This window comes from Desmodus rotundus, chromosome 8, assembly GCF_022682495.2.
Source record: "Desmodus rotundus isolate HL8 chromosome 8, HLdesRot8A.1, whole genome shotgun sequence".
Taxonomy (NCBI): Eukaryota; Metazoa; Chordata; class Mammalia; order Chiroptera; family Phyllostomidae; genus Desmodus; species Desmodus rotundus.
In genome coordinates this window covers 60533122-60553034 of record NC_071394.1, presented here as the reverse complement: position 1 = coordinate 60553034, position 19913 = coordinate 60533122, and the positions used below count along the sequence as shown (strand labels likewise).

At 42.5% G+C, this 19913-nt stretch overlaps 1 protein-coding gene across 8 annotated transcripts in view; it reads left to right on the top strand.

The window, feature by feature from the left end:
- ZNF704 (zinc finger protein 704) overlaps positions 1-18414 on the top strand; it is a 161079-nt gene extending 142665 nt beyond the window's left edge. For 3 of the 8 annotated variants that reach the window (XM_053929536.2, XM_053929534.2, XM_053929537.2), the window contains exons 8-9: positions 12826-12923; positions 13605-18414. In XM_053929536.2, coding sequence (XP_053785511.1) covers positions 12826-12923; positions 13605-13716 — 210 coding nt within the window. In that variant the 3' untranslated portion in view covers positions 13717-18414. The remainder of the gene's footprint in view (positions 1-12825; positions 12924-13604) is intronic. The other 5 variants (XR_008427476.2, XR_008427475.2, XR_008427473.2 and 2 more) reach the window with 5 other exon arrangements.
- Positions 18415-19913: the final 1499 nt, after the last annotated feature.

Genomic DNA, 19913 nt, shown 5'->3' with positions numbered 1-19913 from the left:
AAAAAGAAAAAGTGAAAAAAAAGACACTCAGAGGCAATTTGGGGAATTCTCCTGCAGCAGCTCCAGCCTCCTCTCCACCGAGGAGGCGCTCCCACGGTGGTGTGGAAGGCCCCGAGTCCATATCCCGGGCAGCAGAGAGAGTAACACCATGGAAGGCCCCATGCTCACACCCATAGCCCCGAGGAGAGTGCACGCCTGAACCTGCAGGACCAGAGACTGCTGGGGAACTGGGATGCATGCTGGCCGAGTGCTGATAAGGAACTGAGAAGAGCAAACTAAGCCCCTCTCATCCTGCTGCAGCCAAAAAGACCAGCAAAACTGGCTTGGCCAGTTTTAAGGCAGCAGGAGGCTTTTCTTTTTTTAAGTAATTCTTTATTATTATTATTTATTATTATTATTATTAACACCTTCCTCTCTTCTTTCTTGTTTTATTCCTTCTTTCTTTCCCTTTATATCTCTTCTTCCTTCTTTTTTTTTTAATTCCCACAAATGAGACAATAACACCTGGAACTGTGAAAAGACCACAGTTGGACCCTAAGAGGGGGCATCCCAACAGCTGAGACAGTAAAACAAATTTCACTTGCTACTCCAGAGAACTTGCAAGTTACTATATATTTGTATTTTTTTCATTATTCTTGCATCTCTCATTTTATTAGATTTTTGTATTTCTCTTCTTTCTGTTTAGTCTTCTTCACCTGACTGATTAATTTGCATTGTTTGACTGGTTTCACCTTGTTCTCTCTTTCATAGCGTGTTGTTAAATGACATAGAGACTAAAAGCACAATTGTAAGGGTCAATGAATCCAGGAGCTAGTTCTTTGAAAAGATAAACAAAATCGACAAGCCTTTAAGCAGGCTCATCAAGAAAAAAAGAGAGAGGACCCAAATAAACACAATCAGAAGTGAAAGAGGAGACACTACAACTGATACCACAGAAATACAAAGGATTGTAAGAAATTACCATGAAGAACTGTATGCCAAGAAATGTGAAAACCTTTTCATCTATTTCATTAAAAAATAGATGAAATGGACAAATTTTTAGAAAAATATACCCTTTCAAAACTCAATGAAGAAGAAGCAGAAAGCCTAAACAGACCAATAACACCTGATGAAATTGAAAAAGTAATTAAAAAGCTTCCAACACACAAAAGCCCTGGATCAGACGGAGAATTCTACAGAGCATTTAAGGGAGTGCTAACCCCCATCCTCCACAGACTATAAAATATCAAAAAATACAAGAAGATGGAAGACTCCCAAACTCTTTTTATGAAGCCAACATCATCCTAATCCCAAAACCAGATAAAGACATAACAAAGAAAGAAAACTTCAGGCCAATACTGCTGATGAACATAGATGCTAAAATCCTCAACAAAATATTGGCAAACCGCATCCAGCAATATGATAAAAGATGATACACCATGAGCAAGTAGGATTCATCCCAGGGATGCAAGGATGGTACAATATTCACAAATCAACAAACATAATACACCACATAAACAAAATCAAAGACAAAAATCACATGATCATATCAATAGATGCAGAAAAAGCATTTGATAAGATACAGCCCCCATTTATGATAAAAACACTCAGCAAAGTGGGAATAGAGGGAGCATTCCTCAACATAATAAAGACCATGTGAGAGAGACCTACATCCAATATCACACTCAATGGACAAAAACTTACAGCTTTCCCACTAAGATCAGGAACAAGACAAGGATGCCCTCTCTCACCACTCCTATTCAACATAGTATTGGAAGTCCTAGCCACAGCAATCAGGGAAGAAAAAGAAATAAATGCCATCCAAATAGGAAAGGAGGAAATGAAACTGTCACTGTTTGCAGATGACATGATAGTGTACATGGAAAATCCTATAGACTCCACCCAAAAACTACTCAACCTAATAAATGAATTTGGCAAAACAGCTGGATACAAAGTCAATACTCAGAAATCAACGGCATTTCTGTACACCAACAATGAAACATCAGAAACAGAAATCAGGGAAAAAATCCCATTTGATATAGCAATAACAAAAATATACTACCTAGGAATAAATCTAACCAAGGAGGTAAAAGACCTGTACTCAGAAAACTACACAACACTTAAGAAAGAAATTAAGGAAGACACAAACAAATGGAAGCATGTACCATGTTCATGGATTGGAAGAATTAACATCATCAAAATGGCCATACTACCCAAAGAGATTTATAGATTCAATGCAATCCCTATTAGAGTACCCATGACATATTTCACAGATATAGAACAAATATTTCAGAAATTCATATGGAACCATAAACGACCCCAAATAGCTGCAGCAATTTTGAGAAAGAAGAACAAAGCAGGAGAGATCACAATACCTAATATCAAACTATATTACAAGGCCACTGTAATCAAAACAGCCTGGTACTGGCATAAAAACAGCACATAGACCAATGGAACAAAACAGAGAGCCCAGAAATAAACCCAAATCTCTATGGTCAATTAATACTTGACAAAGGAAACAGGAGCATAAAATGGAGCAAAAATAGCCTCTTCAACAGATGGTGTTGGGAGATCTGGACAGCTACGTGCAAAAAAATTAAACTCGATCACCAACTTATGCCATACACGAAAATAAACTCAAGATGGATTAAAGGCTTAAATATAAGTTGTAACACCATAAAAGTCCTTGAGGACAACATTGGCAGGAAAATCTCAGACATTCCACACAGCAACATCCTCACAGACATATCCGCTACAGCAAGGGACATAAAGGAAAGAATAAACAAATGGGACCTCATCAAAATAAAAAGCTTCTGCATGGCTAAAGAAAACAGCATTAAAATAATAAGAGAACCAACTGTGTGGGAAAACATATTTGCCAATGATACCTCAGACAAAGGTCTGATCTCAAAAATATGTAAAGAACTCACACGACTCCACTCCAGGAAGACAAACAACCCAAGTAAAAAATGGGCAAAGGACTTGAACAGACACTTCTCCAAGGAAGACATACAGAGGGCCCAGAGATATATGAAAAGATGCTCAGCATCACTAGCCATCAGAGAGATGCAAATTAAAACCACAATGAGGTACCATCTCACACAAGTCAGAATGGCCAACATAAACAAATCAACAAATAAATGTTGGAGAGGATGCAGAGAAAAGGCAACCCTAGTACATTGTTGGTGGGAATGCAGACTGGTGCAGCCACTGTGGAAAACAGTATGCAATTTCCTCAAAAAACTAAAAATGGAACTGCCCTTTGACCCAGCAATTCTACTGCTGGGATTATACCCTAAGAACCCTGAAACACCAATCCAAAAGGACCTGTGCACCCTAATGTTCATAGCAGCACAAGTTACAATAGCCAGGTACTGAAAGCAACCTGAGTGCCCATCAGCAAATGAGTGGATCAAAAAACTATAGTACATTTACACAATGGAATTCTAAGCAGCAGAGAGAAAGAAGGAGCTTATACCCTTTGCAAAAGCATGGATGGAACTGGAAAGCATTATGCTAAGCAAAATAAGCCAGGCAGTGAGGGACAAATACCATATGATCTCACCCTTAACTAGAACATAATCAACAGAAGAAAAAAGCATACAAAATATAACCAGAGAAATTGAAGTTAAGAACAATCTAACAATAGGCAGAGGATAGCGGGTAGGGGACAGTGGGGAGAAGGGTTTTCAGGAGCTACTATAAAGGACACATGGACAAAATCAAGGGAGAGGGTGGAAGGGAGGGAGGTGGGTTTGGATGGGGTGGGAGGGAGGGATGGGGGAAAATGAAGACCACTGTAATTGAATAACAATAAAATAATTTTTAAAAAAGAATACATTTCTGTATGGTGAACCTGGAAAATATTATTTTAAGTGAAATTAGGCCATCAAAGTAAGACAAGTACCATATGATTTCACTCATATGTGGAATCTAATGAACAAACTGAACTAACAAGCAACATAGAGATAGACTCATAGAGAGCAGGATGACAGATAAGTGTGGGGGAGGTTAGAGGATAGAGGGATTGAGCAAAAAGAAAAAGGTATTCATGGATGTGGACAACAGTGTGGTAATTGGGAGGGGGTTGGGGGTATAAGGGGACTAAGTGGTAATGGAAAAAATACAATAAAAAAAATAAAGTGCATGGAAGACACAAAAAAATTTTTATATATATGTTATTATGTTATTACAGTTTTGCTAATTTTCTCCCTTTATCCCCCCTCCACCCTGCACCCACCAACACTCCAGCATTCTCCCCCTTAGTTCATGTCCAGGGGTTGTACATATAAGTTCTTTGAGTTTTCTGTTTCCTATACCATTTTTGACTTCTCCCCATCTATTTTATGCCTACCAATTATGCTTCTTATTCCTTGTACCTTCCCCCCACCTCATTCTTCCCCTCCCCACCCCCAAAACCCTCCATGTGATGTCCATTTCTCTGATTCTGTTCCTGTTCTCGTTGTTTGCTTAGTTTTTGTTTTTGTTGTTTCTCTCTATCTCTCTTTTTTTTTTTAGGTTCATTTGTTGATAGTTGTGAGTTTGTTGTCATTTTACTCTTCATAGTTTTAATCTCCAATTTCTTAGATAAGTCCCTTTACCATTTCATATAGTAAGGGCTTGGTGATGATGAACTCCTTTAACTTGACCTTATCTGAGAAGCACTTTGTCTTCCCTTCCATTCTAAATGATAGCTTTGCTGGATAGAGCAATCTTGGATGTAGGTCCTTGCCTTTCATGACTTGGAATACTTCTTGCCAGCCCCTTCCTGCCTGTAAGGTCTCTTTGGAGAAATCAGCTGACAGTCTTATGGGAACTCCTTTGTAGGTAACTGTGTCCTTTTCTCTTGCTGCTTCTAAGATTCTCTCCTTTTGCTTAATCTTGGCTAATGTAATTATGATGTGCCTTGGTGTGTGCTTCCTTGGGTCCAACTTCTTTAGGACTCTTTGGGCTTCCTGGACTTCCTGGAAGTCTATTTCCTTCACCCGACTGAGGAAGTTCTCCTTCATTATTTGTTCAAATAACTTTTCAATTTCTTGTTCTTCCTCTTCTCCTTCTGGCACCCCTATAATTCAGATATTGGAACGTTTAAAGTTGTCCCAAATGTTCCTAAGCATCTCCTCATTTTTTTGAATTCTTGTTTCTTCATTCTGTTCTGGTTGTATGTTTATTTCTTCCTTTTGTTCCAAATTGTTGATTTGAGTCCTGGTTTCCTTCCTGTCACTGTTGGTTCCCTGAATATTTTGCTTTATTTCACTTTGGGTAGTCTTCATTTGCTCTTTTATTTTTCGACCAAGCTCAATCAGTTATGTGAGCATCTTGATTACCAGTGTTTTGAATTCCACTTCAGATAGGTTAGCTATCTCCTCATCAATTAGCTCGCTCTCTGGAGGTTTGCTGTGTTCTTTCATTTGGGCCATATTTCTTTGTCTAGGTGCACCTGTTAAGTTGTAAGGGGGTGGGGCCTTAAATATTCACCAGGGCAGGCAACCTTCTTTGCTGCATTGTGGCACTGTCTGTGGGGAAGGGGTCAGAGAGGGAACAATGCAGCTCACTTGCTGGGCACCAGCCCCTTTCCAACAAACTCTCGTGTGAGACTGGGAGTTTCTCCCACCATCGCAACCCCTGCCATAGTCCACAGTCAGCTGAGTCTCAGTTTCACCTTCAGCCAGCCCCACTGATGGGGTCCACCACCTTGCCCCGGGTTCTCTCCATCATCCTGTCTGCCCATCTCCCTCCTACTGGTCTGGTTGGCTGTTTCTTTAATTTCTTGGTTGTCAGAGTTCCATGCAGTTTGATTTTATGGCTCTTCTTGTTGTTTATTGTCTTTAGATTGGTTGTTTTCCTCCTTTTGGTTGTGTGAGGAAGTGAAGGGTTTCTACCTACGTCTCCATCTTGGCCAGAACTAGACACACAAAAAAATTTTTAATTCAAAAAAAAAATACATTTCTGTTTGTACTCCAAAACAAACACCTTGAGGCTATGGGCCCCACTTAAGATTTGCTTCCCTCTTTGAGAATCTTTGAGACCTGGAAGAGGGGCTGCCTTTGTAAGCCACCTGGAGAGTGCAAATAACCTTCATAGAAATCTCAAGGTCTGCAGGATTTTATTTATTCATTTGCCAGCACTGGACCTCCTGGATGGTGGGCTTTAATAAGTTCCCTGGGTAAGGCCTGCTCTGGAGGTGTGGAGCAAGAATGCCAATTTGCCTATTTACAAATGTCACTGGGGTTGTGTCTTTTCTAGCCCAAGGTTGTGGACATAGGGGTAGGGAGAGGACCTTCATTAATTACAGCTTTCTTTGACCTGTTTTTCCTGAATGACTCTCTTTTCTTCTAATTATCTCCATTCCTTTCTATCTTTTCATGACACATTAGTCTGTTCATCCTGCCTTAACAGGACACCATAGAACGGGGCTTACATAACTGAAATGTATGTTCTCCCAGTTCTGGAAGCTAGCAGTCCCAGATCAAGGTTCTGGCCAATTCCTTCCCGGTGAGGGCCTTTTTCTGGCTTGCAGAGGGCACCTTCTCTCTGTGTCTTTGCATGGCTTTTTCTCTTGGAGGGTTTGGGGGGAAATGGAGAGAGAACCCTTTGGTGTCTCTTCTTAAAAGGATACTAATGCTGGTGGATCAGGGTCTCATCCTTTGGACCTCTTTATTCTTAATTACTCCCTTAAAGGCTCCATCTCCAAATACAACCACCCTGGGAATTTGGGCTTCAACATATGGATTTGGGGAAACACATTCAGTCCATAAAAGGCCCCATGCAAGCCAGTAGGAATGGACCAGCCTGCTGTCCCTGGGTCAGTCCAGGAGGCTTCAAGCCAGGAGGGTCTCCCAACCTGAAATAGCCATGCTTGCCTGTTAGTGGTTTAGCTGGGGTTTTTTAACACCTAGAGGGAGAATTCAAAATAGTATGTTATAAGAGGTTAAAACCAAGACAAAAGTCTTCTTTTTTTTAATTCCATTTGAGAGATAGAAAATCACGAAGAAAAGAAATGTCTGCAACTTGTTTACAGGAGAACACAACAACCGTATTCCTGACCTGGTGAGGCTCAGCCACAGACTCCAACCCTGGCATCTACACTGTGACCTCTTGACAGTCACAGGGCCTCTGTTAAGCAGTGCCCTCAACTCCAGCACTTGGAAAGTTGCTGTATTGAGCACAGCCTGGCACTGATACTGTGGAGCACGTGCCATCATGGCACTTGTGACATGTCTCATTGCCGTAATACATTGGTCAGAGAACAGGATCCTCCCCGTTTGGGAGTGACTCGTATGTATGACATGAATCTCCTCAACTCGAAGGAGAAATTAGCCTGACGTTTGCAGAGTATAATTTAGAGTGCTTTAAATGCTTCTGAGGTTACACCTAATTAGTAGACAAATTATAGGCCTATCACCCAATAATTTTATTTATTTAGAAATAATACCATAAAGTACTCTCCAAGCACATTATATACTTTATATAACATGCCTCAAAAGAGCACTTAGAAACAGTTAAGATATAAAACAAGTAAAAATTGAAAAGTGGAGACCATTGGGAGAAATAGACAAAAGAATGCTTAGATGGGCTTTATTTTAGGGCACTCCCTGTTCCCATTAATGGAAAAGGAGAAAGAGCAGGGCATTATCACTCTGAACCTAGTCCCAAGGCCAGCTGGTATGAGACAGCCATGTTCAAATCCCAGGTCCACTAGTGACTAACTGTGGCCTTGGCAACTAAACTTCTCCATTTCCTCACCTATAAAATGGAATGATGGCCATACCTGTCATAGGATCATGATGAAAATTAAATGAGGTAACATGTGGAAGGCAATTCATTGAACAAGATCCCAGGAAATTACTGCTGCTCGTAATTCTGGGTCACTGCACAAGCCTCTTTTCTGCTCACAGCCTGAATTATCCTACCTGCAAAATGCAAGGAACAGCACTTCTACAGGCTGTAGCCCTTCTACAGCACTTTGCATGGTTCTGTGAGGATTAAAAGAGATCACAAATAACCTAGTAGCCTTTCATGTTTTTAAGTGCTGGATAAATGTTAGTTCCCTGTGCCGGTCACTTGGACTTCTCCACCCTCAGTCCCAACTAAAACAAGAAGCTAAAACCCCATTGTTTTGTCATTGTGTCTCAAGGACAGCTCAACAGCTGGATTGTATGGCCCCTCCCCCATGCCTGAGCCACATGTGAGGTGTGAATTAGTCCTGGCTTCTGCTGCGTCCTGTGGACACCAGAACTGGACTCAAAACATACAGGCCCTCAACTCCAGGGCTGAGAAAGCCATTAGCAAGAATAGACTGTAGACAAGGGTTATTCCAGCAGAAGGTCCATGTTCCTCAAACTATGTTCTTGGAATTTTCAAATACCCAGTCCTTTCTCCTACCCCAAACCTGTAGTTTTTACCTGTTTCCCCATTTCAATAAATAGTCCCAGCATCCCTCCAGCTGCTCAGTCCAGAAATGAGGATTCATCATTACCTCGTGATTGCTCTCAGATTCATCTAAAGATTTGTGTGTGGGGGGGGGGGGGTTGTTTGTTCATTTTGTCCCATATCCCATCTATAGCAAGTCCCAGACTCTGCCCCTAATGGACATGGGTCCAGCCCCTTCTTAACACCATGGCCATACCCTCATCTAAATCACCAGTATGTTTCCCCCCAAAACACTGCATAAGCTCTGAACCAGCCTTGGGGCTTCTCTCCAGCTGTCTCCAAGCCATTCTCCCAGGAGCCAAAAGCGATCTTTCCAAAGCTAATCAGACATCTGACTTTCTTAAAACTCTCCAGTGGCTTCCCTTGGCCTTAGAATAACATTCAAATTCCTTATCACAGTGACAGGGCATGACCTGGATCTAACACCTCCTGCTCTCCCACCTTCTGCCCCCACACAGTGTCCTCTGACCCCATCGGCACTCCGCACCCACAGTGCTTTGTCACTGCTCTCCTTTCCCTGGGGTGCCCTGGAGGTAAGGGGTAGTCTCCTCGAGAAGCCTTCTCTTAGCACCCTGAATAAATAAATGTTCTGTCCTTCCGTCAAGCTGCCTCTTACCCTATTTTACTGTGTTTGGTGTTGAGAGGCTCTTTGCCCACTAGAACGTATGCTCCTTGAGGGCAGAAACTTTGTTTTGTTCCAGGTTCTATCCCCACAGACTCAGACAGTGTCTGGTGCGTAGTCAGTGCTCAATAAATACCCACTGAAAGAAGAACATCCTGTAATCCCATATTACCCCACACAAAAGGGGGGGGCAGCAACTTTGTAAAATTTAGAACTTTCCACAGTATCCTGGGCTGATAAAAATAGTACCATGTCCCCTAAACCTTTTCAATTCTCTGACTAAATAGGGGAGTGTTCTTGGGATTCTAAAAGTTCTACAGTTATTTTTTAAATTTTCTATTGTCCTGATCACTGAAAACAATTCAGATGAGTAATTCTAGATCATTCGGGATCACAGCTAAGCACACCTATAAAATTTACTCCCTCTGGTTTGCTATTATGCATCCTGGTGGGGATGGGGGATGGGGTGGGATTCTGCTCCTGGAAGAGCCTACATATCTACCCACATCAAATGCATCCACTCCACCCAACTTTAGCAAAAGTAAAGACCAATGATATGGAATAATTCAGAGTCATAGCAACAGTGATTTAAAATGTTAGGGGTTCTGTTTCTTGTTTAATCTTTTTAAAATTAATGTCTGGGGAAATAACACAGATGTACATACACTACTTCCCATTGAAAGAAAATAAATGTACTAGCCCCTGAACTAGAGCAAATCAGTTCTATAAGTTTGCCTTGGGAATGTACCCGTGACTGTTAATGGGTAATGGTATTTCTAGGGCCCTGTTGGCTTCTAGATGACTATGTTTTAAAATGTATCAAGTGTCTGCTCTTCTGTGACACAAAGATTATATATTTACTTGAAACATTTACCTTTTGTTATGAAAATTAGTTTTGGTAGCTTTTGAAAATTCTGGGACCTGGGAGGATATTTAGAGTTATGAGAGCAGGTGTGCAGAGAGACTCGGTGATCATCCGGGGAATGGAGAACAGGAGGGGCCCTGCTACTGTTAAGACTGGAGGCAGAGGTGTTAGCGAGTCAGGCTCAGGACAGCCCCACCCTGCCATTGCAGAGTTGTGATGTTGGGCAAGTTTTACAACCTCTCTGTGCCTTGGTTTCCTTATCCATAAAATTGGAACAATAGTAGTACTTATCACTTAGGGTGGTTGTGAAAATTAAAGCTCTTGTCAGTGGACCTAGCCCACAGTGACAGTAAGTATTATGTGGGTGACATTCATTCTTGATTTGCTCAAGCTCGTGGGTTCTTCCCCTTATTCCTTTTGGACCCCAGAAGGGGTTCGTTGCTGTGTGGGTATCTTGTGTAAGAAGCCATTTATTTAGTGGCTGTGAATGACAAAGTGAACAGAAGGCCGAAGGCCACTTGATGTGGCTACTCACTAGCCGTATAATTTTAGAAAGCTCTCTTCACCTCTCTAGCTTTTCTTCTTCTTTTTTTTTTTTTTAAAGTCAGCTTCTGGTTGCTTTATTATTTTCATTCATTAGAAGTAAATTCATTCCTTGATTACTGATTTTGTCTTTTAATATATTTATTGATTATGCTATTACAGTTGTCCCATTCCCCCCCCTCACTCCACTCCATCCTGCCCACCCCCTCCCTCCCACATCCCCCACCCCTATAGTTCATGTCCATGGGTCACACTTATAAGTTCTTTGGCTTCTACATTTCCTACACTATTCTTACCCTCCCCCTGTCCATTTTCCACCTATCATTTATGCTACTTATTCTCTGTACCTTTCCCCCCACTCTCCCTCTCCTGCTCCCCTATTGATAACCCTCCATGTGATCTCCATTTCTGTGGTTCTGTTCCTGTTCTAGTTGTTTGCTTAGTTTGCTTTTGTTTTTGTTTTAGGTGTGGTTGTTAATAACTGTGAGTTTGCTGTCATTTTTACTGTTCATATTTTTTATCTTCTTTTTCTTAGATAAGTCCCTTTAACATTTCATATAATAAGGGCTTGGTGATGATGAACTCCTTTAACTTGACTTTATCTGAGAAGCACTTTGTCTTCCCTTCCATTCTAAATGATAGCTTTGCTGGATACAGTAATCTTGGCTGTAGGTCTTTGCCTTTCATGACTTGGAATACGTCTTGCTAGCCCCTTCTTGCCTGTAAGGTCTCTTTTGAGAAATCAGCTGACAGTCTTATGGGAAGTCCTTTGTAGGTAACTGTGTCCTTATCCCTTGCTGCTTCTAAGATTCTCTCCTGTTTAATCTTAGGTAATGTAATTATGATGTGCCTTGGTGTGTTCCTCCTTGGATCCAGCTTCTTTGAGATTCTCTGAGCTTCCTGGACTTCCTGGAAGTCTATTTCCTTTGCCAGATAGGGGAAGTTCTCCTTCATTATTTGTTCAAATAAGTTTTCAATTTCTTGCTCTTCCTCTTCTGCTTCTGGTACCCCTATAATTCGGATGTTGGAACGTTTCAAGATGTCCTGGAGGTTCCTAAGCCTCTCATTTTTCTGAATTCTTGTTTCTTCATTCTTTTCTGGTTGGATGTTTCTTTCTTCCTTCTGGTCCACACCATTGATTTGAGTCCCAGTTTCCTTCGCATCACTATTGATTCCCTGTACATTTTCCTTTGTCTCTCTTAGCATAGCCTTCATTTTTTCATGTAGTTTTCGACCAAATTCAACCAATTCTGTGAGCTTCCTGATTACCAGTGTTTTGAACTGTGCATCTGATAGGTTGGCTATCTGTTCGCTGCTTAGTTGAATTATTTCTGGAGCTTTGAAGTGTTCTGTCATTTGGGCCTTTTTTTTTTTTTTTTGTCTTGGTGCTTGTTACTTAAAGGGGCGGAGCCTTAGGTGTTCCCTGGGGTGGGGTAACGCAGGTTGCTGAGCTGTGATGCTGTACGTGGGGGAGGGGTCTGAGAGGGAGCAATGGCACTTGCTCCACTCTCCACCAGATTTCAGTCACTCCCTCTGCTACCCACAATCAAATTGGGCCTCTCTGGTGCTCGTTCCCAAATGGGTGGGCTTGTGCACGCACTAGGCCCCTGTGGGTGTCTCCAACAACCTCTCCTGTGAGGCTGGGAGTTTCTCCTGCTGCCACCCCAACCCCCACGGGTGTTTTCAATCAGAGGTTTGAGGCTTTATTTCCCCGCGCTGGAGCCCTGGGTTACACAGTCTGCTTCGCTCCCCGCCATCCGTCCCGGTGTATCTGTGAGAGAATGTGGGGCCGCAGGGTCTGCTAGTAGTCAGACTGCCTGCCCTGTTGGTCCCACACTCTGCCACTCTCGGTCCTGCCACAGCAATGCAAGTCCTCTCCGCCCCTGCTGCCCATCTCCGCCCCTCCTACCGGTCTGGATGAATGTTTATTTTTTATCTCCTTGGTGTCGGACTTACTTGCTGTTCGATATTCTGTCAGTTCTGGTTGTGAGAGGAGGCGCAGTGTGTCTACCTATGCCGCCATCTTGGTTCTCCGCTTCTTTTCTTCTTTAAAAGAGAAATCATGGTACTTGGAATAGGAGTATCCTTTATGGTATAAAACATTATTCAAATGAAAATATGTTACTATAGGCAAATTAGAATGCACACATGTGAAGTCATGAAGATTTTTAAGGTATTAATTGCTATTGGGTCTCATCTGTTGGAGATGCTTTTAAATTCTGCTGTGAGCATCCCCCCATCCATTTTAACATGTGGTCTCTGTGAAGGAAACACCTCACCTCCATTTCTAGTGGTGAAGGACCACCGCCCACATCGCAAAGCTAAATAAAGGTATGGTATAGAGAACACACCCCATCAACTTTGTTTTCCATGTCCTCACCAGGTGTCACCAACACATCACCATCCTGTGGGCACAGGAGAGCAGAGACAGCACAGTCACACGGTCTTGTCCTCCCCACCCAGGGGGATGGTCAGCCTAAGGTATGAAACTCCTCATCTCCCGGGAATTAACTGAAACATAGAACTGAAATAAAGAAAGAGAAACCAGAGATAAGACCTTCCATAAAATTCCCCTATAATGGATGAGACACACTTTCTTTTGTTCCCATGGTTTTCCCAATCCATTAACTATGAGGGAAAATGTGTTGGGTTTTTGTTGTTGTTGTAACAGTTTGCAGTAAGTTTTGCTACAGAATAAGCCATGGTGATTATTGGGTCTACTTAAAGCCATGTTGCATTAACTGCTGTATTAAATTAACTACAAAATAGAGTTTCTAATCCAGACCAAGGAGCACCTCCTGGGATTCCCTTAACCGGGATGCTAGACACTTGAGGAAAGAGAGCACTTGAAAGCACATCTTTAAAATTTTGAAACAGTAATGCTCTCTGCTGGTCTCAGTGTGCGTGTTTAACTTAGTGTTGTGCAGATGGCCCATATCATGTCCACAAGTGGACAAGTAGAAGCTTAAGAGTTAGAGAAGCCAATTGTAGCAGCCCTGGGCAGTGGCAGGGAAATCACCAAACATATGTGAAAGCCTGACCTGGAGAGAGCTCTGCTGTGTTTCCTAGCTTCTTTTCTCCATTTTTTGAGGGATTTTGAGCCCTCAGTGGAATGCCCATTGAGTTCCTCCCACTGACCATGCTGTCCTCACACGTCTGCAGGAAGCCTCGGGGAGAGGGCAAGAAATGCCGGAAGGTATATGGCATGGAGAACCGAGACCTGTGGTGCACGGCCTGCCGCTGGAAGAAGGCTTGCCAGCGCTTCCTGGACTGAGGGACCTGAGAGACATCAGTAATCGGGTCACAGCCACCGGATCCCAGCCACCACGGGTCACCCTACCTTCGCCTCCCGCTGCAGCTTTTGGGAAAGCACTCTTCCTTCTAAACAAAACACATCTGGAGCCCGGGAAAACACTTCCAGGAACCTTGGTGGAATTACAGCAAAAAATAAGTCACACAGTCACTGGTCTGTTCGGAGACCCGCCTAGAGCAGCTGTTACTAATTTTGTGTGTGTGTGAAAAGGAAAGTCAGTTTGCTTTATTATGTGTCTAGGTCTGAAAACTGTGGACTTCCGTAGCAATGGAATCAACAAAGCCCATTTTACCTATAAAGGAAGCATATTTTGATAAGCTCTCTGAAAAATACCATTTCCGGGGGGGAGGGGGTTGGGGGGGTTGACACACAAAAAAGCTACATGTGATTCTGTAGCATTTGTACAAAGAACAATACCCACTTTTGTGTGAATAGTCTTTTCCCAGTTTCCATTTGACTTCTTGGGGCAGCACTCTGGGTATCTTCTCCATGTTTTTCTCTTTTGTTTTGTTTTGTTTTGTTTTGAAGAATGGCCCCGAAATGGTAGAGCTGTGGGCTTGCAGGGTCCAAGATGGTGGAAACTCAAAAAGAGGTTGACTGAACTCACCAGCAGACTTCAGCTCCAAGCTGAGCTCAGGACATCCAGCTGTCACCGATGGGAAACACCTAGAAGTCTTCCTGAGATCTGTAAGAGGCCCTTCCCCAAGCAGCTCCTCCTCTGCCTGCTCAACTCAATCCAGAACTGGTGCGTGGAGCCCTCTGGGTAAGCCTGACTTCTTTCAGGGATGTGATGTGAACCGCAGCTGAAATCTGCGTGTCACCACATGTCTGACAGTCATTGCCGGGTCTATGGGTCATCGAGCTTTCCCTCAAAACTCCTCACTGTCTGGTCCGAGAAACGTCAAGAACTCAAACTGTCCCTGCAGATTTGCTTTAAATGCAGAGCACAGCCTCCACGTCTCCACCTGTTCAGAAAGCCACGTGAGGTCAACAAACCAACCTCCAGTCTGCATGCACTTGGGCAGGTTTCATGCTTTAGTGTGTCTGGGAGATGGGGTCATGAATAATCTAAATATTTTATGGGTAAAGGGAAGATCCAAACCTTTATTTTTCTTGTAAAAATAGTGAAGCTATTCATTAAGAATTTGGCTCAGAAGGGAACATAGAGAACACCGAAAGGAGAATGCATGTTGGTGTAGGATGCTCTTGATTTAGTAGGAGGGCTTGTGCTGTGTTCTGCTTATTAGGCTTTCTCACCTGATTGGTTGGTTGGTTTTTGTGGTGGTGGTTTGGGGAGAGGGGGTTAGTTGTCAAGCCCTATAAATTCCTACCCTCCTCTCAATTGCCCTGCTAGAGAGCTATCTCTCCTATACCTGCACAAGGAAGTACAAGCACCTTATAGGATGCACTGTGCAGGATGGGAGCCTAGGGTTAGCCATGGGGATGTTAAAGAAGGTTGCACAGAGGAAAGTTTAATATACATCTAGAGATTGTACATACACCTTTGTTTAAAGAGTAGAAAGAAGTCATCTAGTGATAACAGAAATATATATATATGTATATATATATAATTCTGTATTGTAATATCCATAATCTATGTGGTTATATTTTGGCAACTTGTCTTTTTTAAATTCTCATATGACTTTTTAAACATTATTCCCTAGAAGAGATCCTATTTTCCTCCTTCATTTATTTTTTCTGTAAAAACACTTATTCTGAGAGAACAGAAAAAGAGCTTTATTTAATTTCACATCACGATGCTCTATCAGCACTCGCCATGGCATCAGCTGTAATGTATGTTTAGTATTTATGCGGATAGCCAAGAAAGGGCATTTTCTTAAAGTAGAGAAATGTTTTTGCATCCTCTGCCCTAGCATGTCTTTTCTCCTCCCCGGTGACCTGATGCTTCACTTGCAGGCACCGCCCGCTGTGAGACGGGGCTCTGGCCTGGTGCCAGGGCCCTGAGCTGTAGGTGGAGTGCCCAGTGAGTCCAGGGCTGATCACCCATTTGAGCAGGTTCACCATGGACTTAAGTGGTAGTTGGGGTACAACCCTGGAGCAGAGGTTTTTCTCTTCAGTAAAGTTCCCTGGCTCTTGATCCTTGGATTATCTCACTAATCAAAAATGATTAACATGATGAGGTGCTGAATTTATCCTCCCAACACACAGAGAACTTTTAGACACAAGGAGGGAGAGACCTTTGCTGTGGAGCAACCTTGGGACCAGGCTGTGTGGCTGTCCTGCAGAGACATGGGACATGAGTAGTTCTGAGCTCTGCCTGGATTTTAGCCAAATGCACAGGTATGAGCAGAAGGTAGAGCTGCATGCCCTTCCCTGGGAGTTCTTTGCCTTTCCAACACCTTCTTTACATGTACTCTCCCCAGTTTCCCGCCACGTGGGGGCTCCTCCCTGACCATACAGACACCTCTCTCTCCCCGGTACGAAGGCATGTAGTAACCAGGGGGCCAGCAAGCTATGAATTGCAATATACAACACTGATTGTAAAAGCTAAATTTTTTTAATATAAAGCTATTTTGTTATCCTTTGGAACTAAACAAAGTGCCAAATTAAGCCCAACATTTATTTATGCCATCTCTGGGGTACCATGCTCTTCTATGTTCTCTCACTTGGTGGAGGGAAGAAGGTGGTGGATGGGAAGGGGTGTCCCACAGCATGCTGGCTGCTGAACTGGAGCCCCATCCATCACAGGGGCCTCAGAGACCTTTCTGCAACAGGAATGCAATGCAGTGGATTCTGGTCCCAAAGTATTTCTAAATAAGGCTCGTCGCAGCATTGACTTTTCTCTCCCTTGATACTCCTTCCTTCAGAAAACATTTCTCACCTCTCTCCAAAGAAGGCATTTCATAGAGATGGACAGGTAATCTCCACATAACTGCATAGTTAGAGAGAGAGAGTCATCAGGAAGTAGGTTGAAGCCTTAGTCCAGGGGTGCCCAACCCATGGCCCGTGGGCTGCATGTGGCCCAGGATGGCTATGAATGCGACCCAACACAAAATTGTAAATTTATTTAAAACATTATGAGATTTTTTGTGATTACGTGTCGCAATGTATTTAATGTGTGGACCAAGACAACTTTTCTTCTTCCAGTGTGGCCCAGAGACGCCAAAAGGTTGGACACCCCTGCCTTAGTCCTTCCCAAGGGACATGCACCCAAGTTGTAGGATGCAGCGTGACAACTTGGAGAAAGTAACAAGAGTGTGGAAGAACCAAGAAGAAACACAAGAGGCCCATGGGTACCTGACTCCCACCCCTTAGTGCTGATCAGCCACTGGTGGCTGTCCTTGGGCCCCGCTGGGGGAGCAGCCATCTGCAGTGGGCAGAAATCAGGTGTCCACACCTGTGGGAGCAGCCCACTGCCTTCTTCAGCAGACTTCATTGGAAACGAAAGCACAGCTTTCACTTGAGAATGTTTAGAGAAAAGTGGAAAGACTTGTACATTTAGAACAGAATGCCTTGAGAATAGTAGCAAAATACTATAAATAATATTCATTTCCTCAGGGAAAATTAAAGGGTATGTGAAAAATAGAACTGGAGGAGCTTAATATTAGAAAGACATTATCTCCAGAGTCTTCTAGTCAGAAAAAAAAATTTTTTTTCATGAACATGATGTTATTTCAAGACAAAGTTACACGAACTAGATGGGACCAACTTTTCTGGGGCTGGGGGCTGCTTTATGAGAAGAGCTGTTTCTCTGTGGCTGAGCTGTGGTTAAAGCCTGGTGTGTGGACCACAGGTACCATCCCGGGTGGGTGTCCACAGACTCATGGAAGGCTTTCTCAGAATGTAATTGTGACTATGTAGCCTTGGCATTCCTTCCTCTCATCACTGATGGGTTCTTAGTTCACCAGAGTTCTTAGCTATGAGCAGAAGCTCCCAGGGGCGAAGCGTTAAAGCTGTGATAGCGAGTTAAGGAGCAAACTTCCATGGACTCTTCTGGACAAGGTGCTGCTTTTTCTCATGACCCTGTAAAATTTCTCTTGACCACTTCAACTGTAGCAGTGACCTGGGTGAGCACCCGGAAGAATCTGTGCACCCAAGTGAGTGGAAACACGGCAGGATTCTCGGGTATGGATGGGGGTGTGGATCATTTTGGAAAATGTTCTGGGCACCAGGGGCAACTGCAAATTTCATTTCTTCTAAGAAAATAACGCTCCTGGCCATGGACGCTGACCCTGTTCCTGCTCCTTATACCTGTGGGGATCCTCCCTGAGGGTTCCTCCCTATGGAAACTGTTTCTTTTGTCTTTTTCTATTGTAACTAGTTGAACCACAAGTCAGAAAATAAAATGAAATCAGCACTTTGGGGTACCAATTGTATCATCAATACAGCAAGAAAGTATAAAATGTATTTCATTGTGACTGACTTTGAGCCCATATCCAATGGTTTAGATTACGGCTCCCCAACCCTGGGCTATGGACTGGTACCCGTCTGTGGCCTATTAGAAACAGGGCCACGAGCTAAGCTCCCCTGAGCTCCCCTTCCTGTCTCCTGCCACCCCCCCCTCTTTACCCTCCCCCACAGCCCCATCTGTGGAAAAAGCAGTCACTGGTGCCAAAAAGTTTGGGGACTGCTGGTCTAGATCAGTGATTTTCAACCTTTTTCATCTCATGGAACACATAAACTAATTACTAAAATTTTCTGGCACACCAAAAATATAGTTCTATTTTTTGCCTATCTGAAAAAAAAGGTATAATTTTGATTCATTCACACCAGACACCTATTGTTGTGCTGGCTGTTGTCATTTTTTTGTTTATTTGACAATCTAAGAGAGAAGAGGTCAGTGCCCCTAACTAAACAGTGGTATTGCATGTTTTAAAAATTCTTGTGACACACTGTTTGAAAATCACTGGTCTAGATGCTTTAAAAAGTGTATCTATCATAGGACCAGCAATCAAAATGGGACTTTTACTTGTGGTCTTGATTTGTAAATAGATCCTTTTTTTATGACTATCTCATATTTTATAACTTCTCTTGCGGGTCTGAGAATCACAATGGTAATGTGTTATATTGGAATGTAATCTGAAATACAATAACAATTATAACTTAATTTTCCAAATAAGACAAGAAATACACTGCTTAGGCTTCTACAATTCTAAGAGACATACCACTTTTATAATAAGCATTAGTACTTAACTTCTCCAGTTAACAGAACTAGAGATATTTTACAGGATGCAGTGTTTTGTAATCACAAAAAAACATGAACATTTTCTGAGAACTGACCTTGGTTTTATACATTGTAGCTTAGTTTTTAAAAGACAGTCTTTTACTGGACAGGAAGTGTTAAAATTATAAGCAATTCTTGCTCTCCAAACAAAGGGCTATGCCTCTTTTAAGCAAGCGTTTTGGTGCATATCTTTTCAGTTAACCCTCTGCAGTGAGGGGTGGAAATGTAGATCAGATGGAAAGATTAATACCAGAAAATCAAGATGGCAACAGCTACTCCTTTTATCATTAACAGTTTCAAAGTATTGTGGGGGGGAAAGACACTTTAAGAATCGTCTTATGTATCTTAAATCTAGAAGAAGTCAATAGACATGCTTATAAGTAATGGGAGAAATATTGTTATAAATTTTTTAGTGTAAAATGATAGATTCTGCCACACACACAAGTTACCAATTGACCTACCAGAACCACAAACCTGCATTTAACTAGCAAGCATCATTTGGTAGAAATTTCTAAAATCATGGAAAATAAGCCCAAAGGTAGAATTCTTCGGTGGTCAGTGCTGTTTAAAATAATATTCTCTTCAGCTAAACTTACATTTCCTTATCAGAACAAGTGATCGATTTTTTTCACCAGAAGAATTCAGACATGCCTGGTTGGGATCGGAAAGTCACAGTATTCCCAAGAGCTGGGAAATGAGGAAGGCACCCAGGGAGAGTTTAGTAACTACACAAGTAATTCTGAGCTTTGCCGGACCATTCACAGTGCTGTAGTTCATTTTTGTTTTTTTTTTTTTTTTATCCCACTCACTGTTAAAGCGAGAAAGCATCTTGTCTTTCTAAGACTTTACTCATTCAAAAGCTGGACCCATTAACCAAGTATGCAGATAACATCAGAAGAAAAGCTAAGATACGATGGTCATGTCACCACTGGGCAACTCCTATGAGGTTGTCAGAGGGTCACTCAGACCTTGC